The sequence below is a fragment of the Pan troglodytes genome, chromosome 1, assembly GCF_028858775.2.
Source record: "Pan troglodytes isolate AG18354 chromosome 1, NHGRI_mPanTro3-v2.0_pri, whole genome shotgun sequence".
Taxonomy (NCBI): Eukaryota; Metazoa; Chordata; class Mammalia; order Primates; family Hominidae; genus Pan; species Pan troglodytes.
Genome location: NC_072398.2, coordinates 72,101,583 through 72,115,828, shown reverse-complemented (window position 1 = coordinate 72,115,828; position 14,246 = coordinate 72,101,583). Strand labels below are relative to the sequence as shown.

The following is a 14,246-nucleotide window of genomic DNA, read 5'->3' as shown; positions in this document are numbered from 1 at the left end:
GAAAGGACTTCTTGGACACTGGAATGGGTTTGGTGGGAAGATTCAGTCAGTAGGTTCAGGGTCCTCTTAGATCCTTTGAGTCTAGCTTGGGCCCTTCCCAAGTTATTTGGGATTGCAGATTATCAAAGTTAGGTTGAACATCAAGGTCTTTTCTTACTCTGGGTTCAAGTTTTTAGGAAATGCCTGAAATGATTATCTACATATATCTATTGAAGGCCTGCTGTGTTCAAAATTGTATGTTGGATGTTAAATATTTAAAGTGATATAAGACACCACTCCTTCCCTCAAGAAGAACATCATTTCATTGGGGAAAAATAGGCAGTTGAAAAATAAATATTAAACAAAATAATTGACAAATACATATTAAAATCAGTATATTATAGGCATTTGCAGGGGTAAAGTCATTGCGGATTGGTACAGTGGATTGGAGACATTTTAGAGCAACATTCTTCAACCTGGCTTCAGGTTAGAATCACCATGGTGCTTTTAAAAAACACTCATGCCCTCGCCACACCTTCCAGAACTTATGAATTAATTAGTTTGCTCTGGGTATGATCATCGGTCATTTTTAAAGCACACTGGGGACTCTCATAGACAGCCAGGGTTGGAGACTGCTTTTTGGATGAGACTGTAAATGCTTGAAGTCAGAGACTATCTTGGTCATATTTGTTTGGTTATATCTGTAGCATCTGAAACAGTACCTTGAAATAGTAGGTGTTCAATAGATGCTGAGTTTGGTGGAGACTTGATTTGGACCATAAAAACTGGTAGCATTTATATTACGAGAAAAATGTGCATTCTTGCTAGAGGAAAGGGTATGAGCAAATGAGCAGAGTGGGAGATATTCAATTTATTGCAGATATTGGATCACTTAGAAAACAGATTCAACTAAGAACAAAAGGTTCTCTAGAAGAAGAGTGGCTCATTTAGAGGAAATTGTATGTTGGCATTCAATAGTAAAAAGATTTAAATGGCGGAATTTAAACTCTATTTCAGAGTCTAGAGAGATATTCAGGAGCTTGGAATTCAACAGGACACTAAATCATGAGTGAGCATAGTAGCAAATAAGTAGCCAATTACAGTCATTGACCAGGTCATAGAATTTTTTAGAGTGGTCGTTGGTAGGTGGTTTACTCAGATGCCAGAGTGGTTTCTATTAAAGTTCCTGGTACCTAAAATAAACAGATTGTGACCCATTGCTTTCATTTGAGAGGCTAGTTATTTCCATGTTAGGGATAAAAATTCTTAATCACTTATTGATTAACCCACGGGCTCCTGAGATATCTGACCTCATGGGTCAAACCACACAATTGGCCCCCACTATAGTGCTTGGATAAAACATCTGGTTGGCAGCCAGCAACTTTGAAAACAACATAAATGGTGCTTGTGGGGATAGAAACAGTTTTTGTGCAGGTTTTGCTTGAATAGCAATTTTATTAAGGCCCTTGTTTTTCAAACTGTTAGTTTCTGACTTTTAGGGAATGGGGAACTTATCCATGTCAATCAGCCAGATTCCACTAGGCTCCTCATCTGCCTTATCTTTATCACGCTTTGAAGTCCTGGAAGACCAGCAATAGGAAAAAGAGAAAAAGTCAGCCGAATGATAAATCCTTGTTGGAAAGTTTAATGCCCATGTCACAGTCCAAGGAATGGAGCTGACATCTCTTGCAGCACAAATCCTCAAAAGCGGCCTGTAGCCAATGCCATTAGCTTCCCTGGGACAGACACTCAGGAGAGAAAAGGACAAGGGAAAGTCCTTTGAGGAAGTGGTTCTGTGAATCTGCACTCTAGCTAGGAGCATGCCTAATAGAACACTGCTATGGCTAAGCTGAGTCCACCCCGAGCTACAGGAGGAGCAGTAGAAGCTTTGCAAAAGAGTGAGCTCTAGGAGGCAAATGCAGGAGCAAAAATTAACACCTAAGCCAGGAATGGCTGACAGGGATGGTCTAGGAAGGGGCTTGGAAAGGTGGCAGTGAAGAAGTGAGACTCAGCAAACTGTATGGATACAAGTCTTCCATTTGTCCTACGCTGCTCACCATTTGTCCAGAAAAGGCATGCAGTAGCTGAATTCATCAGCCGCTCAGGACTACTCACTTCCTCTACTAGAGGACTTACTCAAGGAGGGACATGTATTCATGCCCATACTGTCAAGCCAAGCACTTAGAAGGAACTCAGCAAATGTATGTTAAGTGAATGACAGATTGACAAAATGAATGGATGGTAAGATCTTATTTTGGAAATAAACTGTTTCAGCTAAGGCCTAATATGAATTAAACTTTATGATAATTGAATCCTTCCTGGCTGGCACTCAAATTATTCCTCTGCTGTGGGCCTTTCTAATACGTGCTATTCCCAGGTATGTAGGTAGAAATTTGGGAGGGAGTAGAAGCATCCAATTTGATCAGCAAAGTAGTAGGTAAAAGAAAATAATAATGAGGTAGAGTTTAGAAAAGGGGAAGGCAGGGGCGGGAGAGATTCATTTTGAACAACTTAAGACTCTATGAGGAAGGTGCAAATTAGATGCAAAATGGAGAGGCAGAAACTGACATTAATTGCCTACTCTGTGCCAGTTTCTGTGCCAGGGACTTTCCCTGCATTATCTCATATATCCCTCACAATAACCCAGCCAGGCATGTAATATAGCCCCATTTAACAAATGCAGAGTCTGGTGGCTTCAAGAGGTTGAGTAAATTAGTGAGGTTCCCAGAGCTGGCAAAGAAGGAAGCCAGGGCCCAAACAGAATCTGTCTGACCTCCAAGTCCTCCATATTGTCCCTGGGCATGACTGGGGGCAAACACTTTTGTTAGCGGGTGGCCGTGACAACTCAAGGTGTTTCCCATTTTATACTTTACCACTAGGAAAGTAAGTTCGGGGGAAGCGGAACACAGGGTTTGCAGACATACATAAGCAAGTCCCTAGACAATCACTTACCTAAATATTTTATCAGAGGGCTGCTCTCCCAAAACCAGGTCAAAGCCTCGCTGAAATATTGTGTAAGGCCATGGCCTAAAAGAAGAAACATCATTCAATTAAATTCAACTCAACAAATACTCACTGAACACCCACTTCGTATCAGGCACAGTGCTAGGTGGCAGACACACAGCCATCCAGGGCATAGCCTCTGCCCTCAAGAAGCTCACTAATATGAGCTCACACATGACCTTGAATCCTGGGACCTGACGAAGAACACGATAAATGTAAAAATCACTGAACTACTAGGAAAATGGAATTTAATAGCCATGACAATTGGAACTACATATAGAGTAAAACTATATGAAGATAGATGTCACATATTCATAATTCATGGTCCTTTAGATGTAGATTCACAGAAACCTAGCTTGGGCTCCCTTAAGAAGAGCAGCGTGATTTCTTGGGAATCAGACAGTTCTGGATTCAAACCTCATTCTCACATTGAACCAACTGTCTGACCATGGACCGATAATTTGCTTGCCAGTCCTAATTTCCTATAGGGTCAATAAATGATAGCTACCTAACAGACCATTGTGAAGATTAAGCAGACCTCTTAGGCCAAACACTACAGCTCATACAGGATATTCAACATGTTTTCTTTTCTTATTCAAAATGACAAGAGGATTCTGGGTCTTTGATAGGTTTCAGACATCTTCAAACGTTTTAATGTCACTCACTCAAACAGAAACAATTGAAATCGTGTTTGCAAATATTTCTTAACTGTAATTCCTTCTAGTGAACATCTAGGTATTGTCACATGTATTAGAAAGTAACAAGACTATTTCTTTTAAATAGTGTATATCTTTTCACTAACCCAGGTCTCTAAGCCCATTATTTAATTATTAAAGCAAGACTTAGCAAAGACCAGATCTTGTGAGTACTGAGCTATTGCACACACTAGGTGGATTTAGCCCTTACACTTGTGCAACTTACAGTCTCATAATGAACCCAATTATTGACAATTTTACTGTAGACAGTCCTTTTGTTTTCAAGGACTACAAAAAGTCAGGAGAATAAATTATAATTATTATTTGGGACTAATTCTAATACTAGGAGTTAATCTAGTGGTTTTCAATGCAGAGGGTATCACCCCATAGAGGGCATTTTGATAAATGTATGGCAGTTGTTCTTCAATGACACAATGACTGAAGGTCATTATTGCCCTTTAGAAGGTGGGGCTAGGATGGCTAAAATAGTGCATTGCTCAGGACAGTTCTGCAGAACAAAAATTTCCCCATGTCCTACAAGCTTTTGAATGTCATGCAAGACATTTATTTAAGTTTTGAAAACCTGCTTCTAATGGTTTGAGCATAGATGCTAATTCCATTGACATATAAGCACAAAGTACAGTTTCAACACACAGTGAATTTTCTAGGTCCATAACTACTTTATAATTTGAGGGGAGGTTACACATTGTATAATCACTTTGAATCACCAATACAGCACATGTGTATCAGTCTGTATTGCTCTCACGCATATCATAATACAGTATTGCATATTATATTATATATTATATTATGGTGAATCTGTACTAGGTACAAATGTCTATAAAATTTATTATTTATTTTATTGTAATGGAGCATTAAAATATTTATTGTAATTAGCATAGGAAGATATAATTATTAAATATTAACAGTTATATCATTATAAATTTTTCTTACTTCTCCCTTAATTAATATTGAGACAATATATTTGTTAAAATTTTGTATATACAGGTTTTATTATGTATAAATTTTATTTATACATAATAAAAGGGGTTAAAAATATTTGTTACAAAATACTGATAGTGTTGGAAATCACCAACTTAACCCAACAAGCTAACAAATTAATTACCCAGAGTCTTTATTTGTTGCTAGGGAAAGCCATTGGAACTATATAAGGAAGTGGCTAGGATGAATGTGTTCATTATTTAAGCTTACTATTCATAAATGCATTATTCCTGGGATTTAATTTGGAAATACCTAGAGGCAAGAATTGGCTCCATAAAGTATCCAAACAATGTACTGTGAATAACTCTTGCATCAAATAAAAGGCCCCTCCCCAGGTGTTTTTTATGTTTGTTCATCATTGTAGGTGAACCCACAGAGTAGGGTTTGAATCTGATTCTTTTTTGCTGAACAGAAAAAGGTGGTTTATGCACAGCTAAAAATATCTGTTAATTCAAGAAAAAGTCTAGAAATCACGAGAAAAAAATATTCCCTATAATCCCAGACACCTAGAAAGGGCAATAAAAAAAGAGGGACGTGCAATTTTATTTATCTCTATTTTGGGTAGGATCATATTTTATTTACTGTCAGTTTAACATTTTAAATAACATACATTTTGCCTTCCAGCCATTTCTAGCACTCAAAACTGATACAATGTGTAATTATAGTTAATTGTTGGCATAGTTTCTAGGTTGTTTGAAAATATATTTTCAGGAGCCAAATGACTGGCATTAAATACTGTGTGAACAATTAGCTATGCAGAATGACACAAATAAATCTGTATTCAAGCCAAAGCCAAAGTTAAGGAAGCAATGAGCTTGGACATATTTATTAAGCACACATCCACTGTTGCTAAGTAGTTTAGGTCAAGGAGACCTCCTGCTCTTGAGGGGCCTGAAAATTAAGAATATCAACTCAAATTGGAAGGATGTAGAGGAGTGCAGCGTAGACCCCACCCTGATCACATTTAGAGGCAGGCGTGCAGTGTAGACCCCACCCTGATCACATTTAGAGGCAGGAGTGTGGTGTAGACCCCATCCTGATCACATTTAGAGGCAGGAGTGTAGTGTAGACCCCATCCTGATCACATTTAAAGGCAGCAGGGCACAGTGGTTTCAGGACATGGATTCTGGAGTTAGCCTGCCTATTTCAAATGCCAGCTTAGCCACCAATCACTGTGTGACTTTGGGCAAGTTCCTTCATCATTCTGTAACCCCATATCCTCATCTGTAAAATGAGGCTGGTGGTAACAACTGTATTTATTTGACAAAGTTGTTATGAGGAGGAACTAGCTAATGTAATTAAAGTGCCTAGAACAGTGCGTGGCATTTAGTGAGTGCCACACATAGAATCATTTGTTAAATAAGTTAAATTTATCAATTACATGCATTAAATATAAATACTATAAGGAGTGGTTCCCAAATTTCAATAGAGGAAGATGTGTCTTGCCCTAAGGTGCAAATGTAATGCCAACGCCAGGCTTTAACTCAGATTATAGATGTCTTCACATAGGCTGGAGAGGAGGCAACGTGAGTATGGAAAGGCCAAAGCCCCGACACCCCACCTCCCACCTCCCACCTCCCACTTCCCACCCAGTGGTCACTTCACTGGGCAACTCACTCTACAGCATTGACATTAAACACAAAGAGCAGGGAAGAGCATATTGTGAAATGGCAAGAGAAGTCAGCGAGTAGCAAATTGCACCAGCAAAGGAATAAAGGGGAATTTACTTAATTTCTTCCCTCTAGTCCGGAATGATCTGTCAGAGAGATGAGAAATCTTACTTGATTTATTTAGCAAATATTTGTGGAGGCCTATTGTGTGTGAACTGTGATATTAGGCAACAGGAATTGGGATAAAGAGATTCTTGCCCTCAAAGGAATCTAAGGTCTTCGTGAAAAAACACATATAGACCCAGACAAACCACTGAGAATGTTAAAAGGGAAGAGGAAGGGCTTTTTAGGAAATAAGCTAAGTGGTAATGGCTGGTGGTAGAGTTGCCATCCTGGGTGCAGGGAAGGCTGGTGTTGGCAGTGCATGGAATGACAGTGGAGGGTCTGGCAGGGGAGCTTGGTGCACACAAGTAGAAAGCCACAGATGGCCATACAGGAAAAGGCGGGGCAAAGTAATGAAGAGCTGGACATAAAAGCACTCATAACGCTTTGAAACGGACTTACTTGAGACCCACTGAAAGAGGAAAGGCCTCTGTATTTGGGCTTTTTGAGTGCAAGTGAAAGTAAGAAACCTCCCCCGCCAAAAAAAGCCTATCATGAAGTCTTGTACCCAGGTTTAAATGGAAGTTGCCTCTGAGATGCCTGTAAGCAGGGTCTAAAGGCCCTTCTATGTGTCTCTCGCCTCCCTTTGCTCTGTTTCTCAGACTATGGACTTCATTCCAAACAGCTAAGACACATGGTGGAGATGGCCCCTAGCCGTATGGGCCACAGAGGAAACACTTTGTCTCCTCATTAGGAAAAAAAATAATCTGTGGGAGAACTGCCTGACATATTCTGAGTCAGATGAGCAACCTGGACCAATCTCTCGGCCGGGTAAGCAGAGGCTTCTAAAGAGACAGCAACTCCTATCTGGTTTTCTGGGCTGGAGCTAGAAAGGAGAGTGAGTGGCAAGCCTCAGCTTCTGTCTGCTTGTAATGGTAAGAGTGTTGCCTCAATTAGAAGTGAGCAGCATTATTGAGCAGACTGTGCCAATATTCATTTTGTGGAAAGGGCACTAGGCCATCGAGGAGCCCATGGATGGTGTCAGGTCAGATGTGGGGCAGGAGGTTGAACCCTGCCATCGGAAGGAACTTTCAGTCTCTCGTATCCACTTTGATATGTGGTCTCCAATATTCTCTCAATGCAGGGCAAACCACTCACATCTTTTTAGTCAGAATAGAGCATTTTTGTTTGTTTGTTTGTTTGTTTAGATCTTCATTCTAACAAATAAAGACCCTGAAGATTGTCGTCCCATGTGGGCAGCTACAGGTGGCTTCCATTCAGGCACATCACAGGGAGCACCGCAGACCCATGCCCATGCAGGAACATAGCCTGTGCCACAGAGGAGCCCATTGTAACGGATGCACAGCAGCCAGCAGGCACACATGGAAATGCGTATGCTGAGAACTAGTGGTAATCTTTTATTTGCCTTTTCTTTCTTCCTCCTGTCTCACACAATACCCACAGTCTATTCAGAGTCTTCTCTAAGCACTGGCAATTTTCAAGCTTTTGGTTTCTCTCCCAATTCTCTCTCCTCCCCTTTAGGACATATCCACTTTTGCAGGGATTTTTCCCTTAGTCTAGGTGATGTGTTGGGCCAGAGGTTGGCTGTGGCCTTGATTTGACTTGATGCTTGTCCTTCATGCTGATAGCTTGGGCATTTCTTTCACTCTGTAACCTAGTGAGTGAGTAAAGACCCTGCGTGACCAGCCTGACTGGATGCTCCCTTCATATGGGCTACCTCAGTGCAGCAAGGGTCCTTTAAATTCACTTTTTGATTAAGTGCTAGTCCCAGCTTTCCACCTAACTGTGGCACTTGGAAACAGAGCTCAGAAGCTGTTGGCCAGCATGTCTGGTGATAGGCTTCCTTGTATAAGACTTGCCATCCAGGGAAAGGGAGAAGAAATAGAGATAGGTAGGTAGGTAGGTAGATAGATAGATAGATAGATAGATAGATAGATAGATAGATAGACAGATAGATAAAAGAAAGCAAGAAAGAAGGAAAGTAGGGGGATAAGCAGAGTGAGAGAGAATATATGTATGTATATATGTATCTGTGTATATATGAATGTGGATATGGGGGGCGTGTGTGTGTGTGTGTGTATTCTCTTTGATACAGTCCAGCATAGAAGGGATATTTCATTCAGAAGCAGTGATGAGGAGGGCATTTCATTAAGGGCTTTGAGAAACTATGAGCTTTTTCCAGACTTACATATTATTCTACCTGTCATAAAAGGAACATTTTACAAATGGAAATATTTGTCCACAGTTAAATGAAAGCACATCCTTTCAAGCCTGCTTCTGGCCCACATTCGGCTGAGTTTCTGGTAGAAGCATGGTTTCCAAAGTTTCTGACCAGCTACTCACAGCACTTTGGGGTCCCAGTATGGGATATTATATTTATATGTAATGTGAGAAGATTTAAACAAATATTCCTTTTCTAAACTAGGTAAATAAATTGCAAGAAGGGTGTAGTGAAACAGAGAGAATAGAAGCTCATTATAAAAGTGCTTCTGGAGAAAGGCAGTTTGCAATATATACAGGAGAAGGGTGAAGAGAAAAATGGCAAAAATGAATTTTTCTGCTATGCAATTGGCTGAACCATCACATGCCTCAATTTATCCTAATGATAAGATGGGGAGATTATTACATGTCACTATCTTCACAATCATTACTAGTTCTGGGAAAAATAAGTACTTGGAATGACCAATCCCTAGATTATCTGGTAAACCTGTGGCTTTATCAGAAGTTAGTAAGAATAATGATGAATAATGATGCCTAAAGTTTACAAAGGATGCTATAGGGCCTTGAGGCCTTTGCAGATGTTGTTTCTCTACCTGGAATACCACCCCCGACATATCCCCTGTCCCTCAACTGCTATTTACTTGGAAAACTTATACTATTCTTAAAGTCTAACTTAAAAATGACTTCCTAAAATAGGCCTTCCCTGGCACTCCTAGACTAGGTTATATTTCCTTGTTATATTCTCTCATGGCACCCTGCACTTTCCTTTATATATAGTGACTATTTTCTGCTCACCAGATATAAAGGACCTTGACATCATGACTACTATACCCACAGTGCGCACAGTAGTATCATTACATAGCAGGTGCTCAAGAAAGAGCTCCACTGTACTGCAAATGAGGTTGAGGGTTAGACAGAGCTGAATTTAAGCCCTGGATGAGGCAATCATTGAATTATATGACCTCAGATAAGTCCTTTGATTTCCCTAACCTCAGTACAATCATGAGTTGCTCAATGATGAGGATACATTCTGAGAAATGCATCATTAAGTGATTTTGTCATTGTGTAATTATAGCGCATTTACACAAACCTAGATAGTATAGCCTACTAGACACCTAGGCTATATAGTATAACCTATTGCTCCTAGGCTATGAACTTGTACAATATGTTACTATACTGAATACTATAGGTAATTATAATACAATGGTAAATATTTATCATCTAAACATAGAAAAGGTACAGTAAAAATATAGTTTTACAATTTCATGGGAACACTGTTGTACATGTGGTCCATTGTTGACTAAAATGTCATTATGTGGTACATGACTGTACTTTCATCTGTAAAATGCAGATAAAATGGTGCCTCGAGTTATTACATGTTGATCAGCCAGCAGTATTCAGAGCCCACATGAGGTTAGCGGTCAGGGATATTAAATGAGACCGATCAGTGTGGTGGCCAGCTGCAGTCATTTGTGCAAACACAGATATGGAGCCACAGGGTTGTTGAGTTTAACCAGTGTTGAAGTGTTTCAATGAATAAAATAAAATGGTGATAGAAGAGTGCCTACAGTTGCTAAATGAACTACTACTTTTTTTTAATTTTTAATTTTTTTAGAGACAGGATCTCACTCTGTCACCCATGCCAAAATGCACTGGTGCAATTATAGTTCACTGTAGCCTCTAATTCCTAGACTCAAGCAATCCTCCTGCCTGTGCTCTCCAAAGTGCTGGGATTACAGCTGTGAGCCACCATGCTTGGCCTCAAACTCATATTATTTTTTACCATATAAATCTCATGCAAAGAAAAATTAAATATTGATATGACTGTACTATTTAATGTCTATTAGTAGAAAACAAACATTTATAATTTTTTTATACAGAAAAATAACACACTTGTCAGTAATTAGAAGAGTAGTTCGTGTAAGTGCAGGAGCCAGACTGAGTAGGTTTAAAACCTGGCTCTATCACTTACTATCTCTGTGACCTTGGACAAGTTCATTAATTCATGCCATGAGAGTGCCCTATCCACTTCCCTCCTTGCTACAGTCATACCTATACTGCTCTGCCCCCATCTTCCCTCCTCATTTCAGATCCTGGATCACTGTCCTCTCCCAACACTTCTCCATAATTTTTGGTGACTTAAATATTCACTAAGATCAAGTCACTCAGCTCTTTGACCTTTCTCCTCTAATGATCCTATCTCTACCCTCCTTTTCCCATGGTCATGTCCTAGGTAACCAATATCTGCAACCCCTCCCTGGTCTCAATTTCAAGAATCCCAATATCTAAGCATCATCTCCTACTTTCCCAACTTATTGTTTCTAATGCCACAACAATTTTCTACCTCCTGGATGCTTAGAATTTATTCATTCTACCACTGTTTTCCTGACCTTCACCCACCTCATGTATGTTCTTCCTTCTTTTTTCACATTAAATTATGTCATCCATTATTGTAATCATTCCCTTTCATGTAACCTCAACTCCCACGCTCCTCCATCACTTCATCATACTTGTCTGAAACACTCCAACACTGGTTAAACTCAATGACCCTGTGGCTCCATTTCTGCGTTTGCACAGATGAATGCAATTGGCCACCACACTGATTAGTTTCATTTAAAATCCCTGACCGCTAACCTCAAGTGGGCTCTTGAATACTGCCCAGTGATCAAACTACATTTTCCTCGTTCATTCACTCTCCCTTTCTCCAGATCACCTTTTCATACCTTCTTTCTCTCAAACCTCTGACACCTCCTCCCCCATCTTCTCCCTCAGCACATGATGTGCTTCCTCAATAACTGAGAAAACAGAGGTAATCAAGATGCAAAGCTTTCACCACCACATCCACCTGCCTGCCTGTCCATGCCTATTACTCAGGCCTCCTTCCAGTAATTAGGCATGAACAGTTTCCACTCCTGACTGGAGTGCTGCCATCCCAGCCCACTCCTGGCATTTCATAGGCAATGGGATATAAGAAGGGCCCTCCATGGAAGTTACCAGTGCAAACTCCCCTTTGCTCCTATGTCCTCAGGCAAATAAGAGCACCACAGATCCTCAACTTCTTCACATGTAAAATGGGAATCCTGAAGTATAGTATACGCCACAAAAACATGATATTGTTGAACACTGTGTATAAATAAATTTCAAATTCTTGATAATCTTTGGTTATTAATTTTTAATCATTATTTTGGGTAACTTTCATTCTATATTTTATGTATATGTGCACACAGGTGCTTTATATAAATTATATCATTTAAAGATAGAGCAATAAAAAACTGACATGATCCCTTCCTTCTGTGGCTCGATTTTCTCAACTATAAATTAGGGATAATAATATTATCTACCTCATCAACTGCATAGGGTTGAATACTTTTTTAATATGTGCAAATAACTTTCAATAACCTTGGGATGCAGTCAATTTTTAATAAATAAACTGTTATTATACACACATTAATAGGAATTTTGATTCTAAATGTTGAAAAGAATTTTTTTTTTTTTGAGATGGAGTCTCGCTCTGTTGCCCAGGCTGGACTGCAGTGTCACGATCTCGACTCACTACAACCTCCACCTCCCGGGTTCAAGGAATTCTCCTGCCTCAGCCTCCCAAGTAGCTGGGATTACAGGTGCCCGCCACCAGGCCCGGCTAATTTTTGTACTTTTTAGTAGAGACAGGGTTTCACCATATTGGCCAGGTTGGTCTCGAACTCCTGACCTTGTGATCCACCTGCCTTGGCCTCCCAAAGTGCTGGGATTACAGGTGTGAGCCACCGCACCCAGCCTGAAAAGAAATTTTATAGATATATCAAATGATTTTGAAACTGGTAATAGTGAACAAAATGTTGTACCTTTTCTTCTAGATTTGGAAACTCAAGGGTACAATCTTGCCCCAAAACATGGCGATAAAGACAAATACACATATACACACATGTAAACATAAATGTAGTGTTCACACTTGAACTTTTTGTCATCACACTCGGCCTTTTAGCCAACAAAGAGCAAGTCAGAGAATAAGAAAGTGAGGGGCACTGTCATGGGCCCCAGTTATTCAGGAGGCATTCATACCTTGACTCCCAGCACCTGACTTAGAGGGAGAACGGCTAGCTGCTCCTTTGATTTAAGGGTCATCATAGAAGGCAGAGGCAGACTTCATCTGTCCCCACATGGGGGAAGCTTAGCCCAGAGAACTGTAGTTTCCCTGTATATTTTGGGATCAAGAATTGTATAAGGCAAAGGGAAGAAATCTTGAGTGGGTCAGAAAAAGCTGGTAATAGCAGCTGCCATTTATTGTGCATTTCCACAAGCCAGGCAGGTACTCTGCTTGGTGCTATCCATGTGTCATTTCACAGCTACCTACAGAACTCTACAGCTGTGTTATTATCCCCAGGTGGCAAAGGTGAACAAGGGTTCAGCAAGGTCACATTAGTTGCCCAAGGTCACACTGCTAGTAAGGGGCAGAGGGGAGGATTGTCAAGGAGCACTATCCTGGGATTTCTCCCACACCTTGCTCTGCTCTTTTCCCCATCATGGGCATAAAGCTGTTGGAGAAAATATACAAAGGCAGCATTGAGTCTACATACAGGGCTGTTGGTTGGGCATCAGCTTAGCTTGTCCATCACTGGCCTCCGGGTATAAAGTAGTGGGTGGAGCAGAAGTTATCTGTAGTGCATAGAAAGAATTACCTGTCCCCTTGCCTGTGTTTTCATGGGGCAATATTAGCATACACAGTGTTGTATTAGAGTCACTTACCTGTCTTCCTTTATAAATATTCTCTCATTAAAATAGCTGCTGAGTCTCATTTACCATGGCATCTCTCATAAGCAGAATTGTTCTCAAACTTTGGTATATCAGATTCACCCAACATATGGGTAAACTGGTCCTCAAATTTTGATGGCTCTCATTTCACCAATCTAGGGTTGGGTCAAAGATCAGTATTTTTAAAATATTAGGTGGATGATTCTAAAGCACACAGTAGGTTGGGAATTGCTGACCTAACATGTATACATTCACACCTTAGCTAGATGAGTTTGGCATTCTGTATAATATAATTGCCATAGAAACAGAAATTGCAATCCAGCCTAAGAATTCACTGGAACCCATTTTTTAAATTTCTGGATAATGAGAGGTGAAGCAAATTGAGTTCCTTCCCGTCCCCTTTATTGATGAATTAAGATATCCCAAATCTCATTACAATTATATGAGATGCATATTCATTTTTGAAAAACTGTCAATCATTTCTATTTCTGAGGATCAACAGTTCCATGAAAACAGTACTATGCAGCATTGAGATTTTCCTATGTTCAGAAATGCATCTACAGGTACAGATGCCCCCACCTATGCACACATACACACATGTGGTCGTGCACATGTGACACACACTGACAAACACATGTCACAGCTGCAGAATTTTCTTTGTGGGTAGGGAGTCACATGGCTGGTGAGACTCACGACTGCTCTCTTCCTCCTCTCTCACCCTGCTAGCAGCTGCTGCAGACATTGAAAGCAGTCAGGCAGAAAGAGCATGCTGACAGCAGGGTCCTTCGCTGACCAACACTGACCCTGCAGTCTCCCACACAAATCACCCCAAGACAGTCTCACCATGGCTCGGGTTTTGTGGGTT

The 14,246-nt window shown here is 40.3% G+C and overlaps 1 protein-coding gene across 1 annotated transcript in view; it reads right to left on the bottom strand.

The window, feature by feature from the left end:
- The window catches only part of ASTN1 (astrotactin 1), a 303,816-nt gene that overhangs the window by 101,122 nt on the left and 188,448 nt on the right, over positions 1–14,246 (bottom strand). The window contains exon 9 of the mRNA XM_514021.8: positions 2,932–3,006. Within this exon, the coding sequence (XP_514021.3) occupies positions 2,932–3,006 (75 nt within the window). The remainder of the gene's footprint in view (positions 1–2,931; positions 3,007–14,246) is intronic.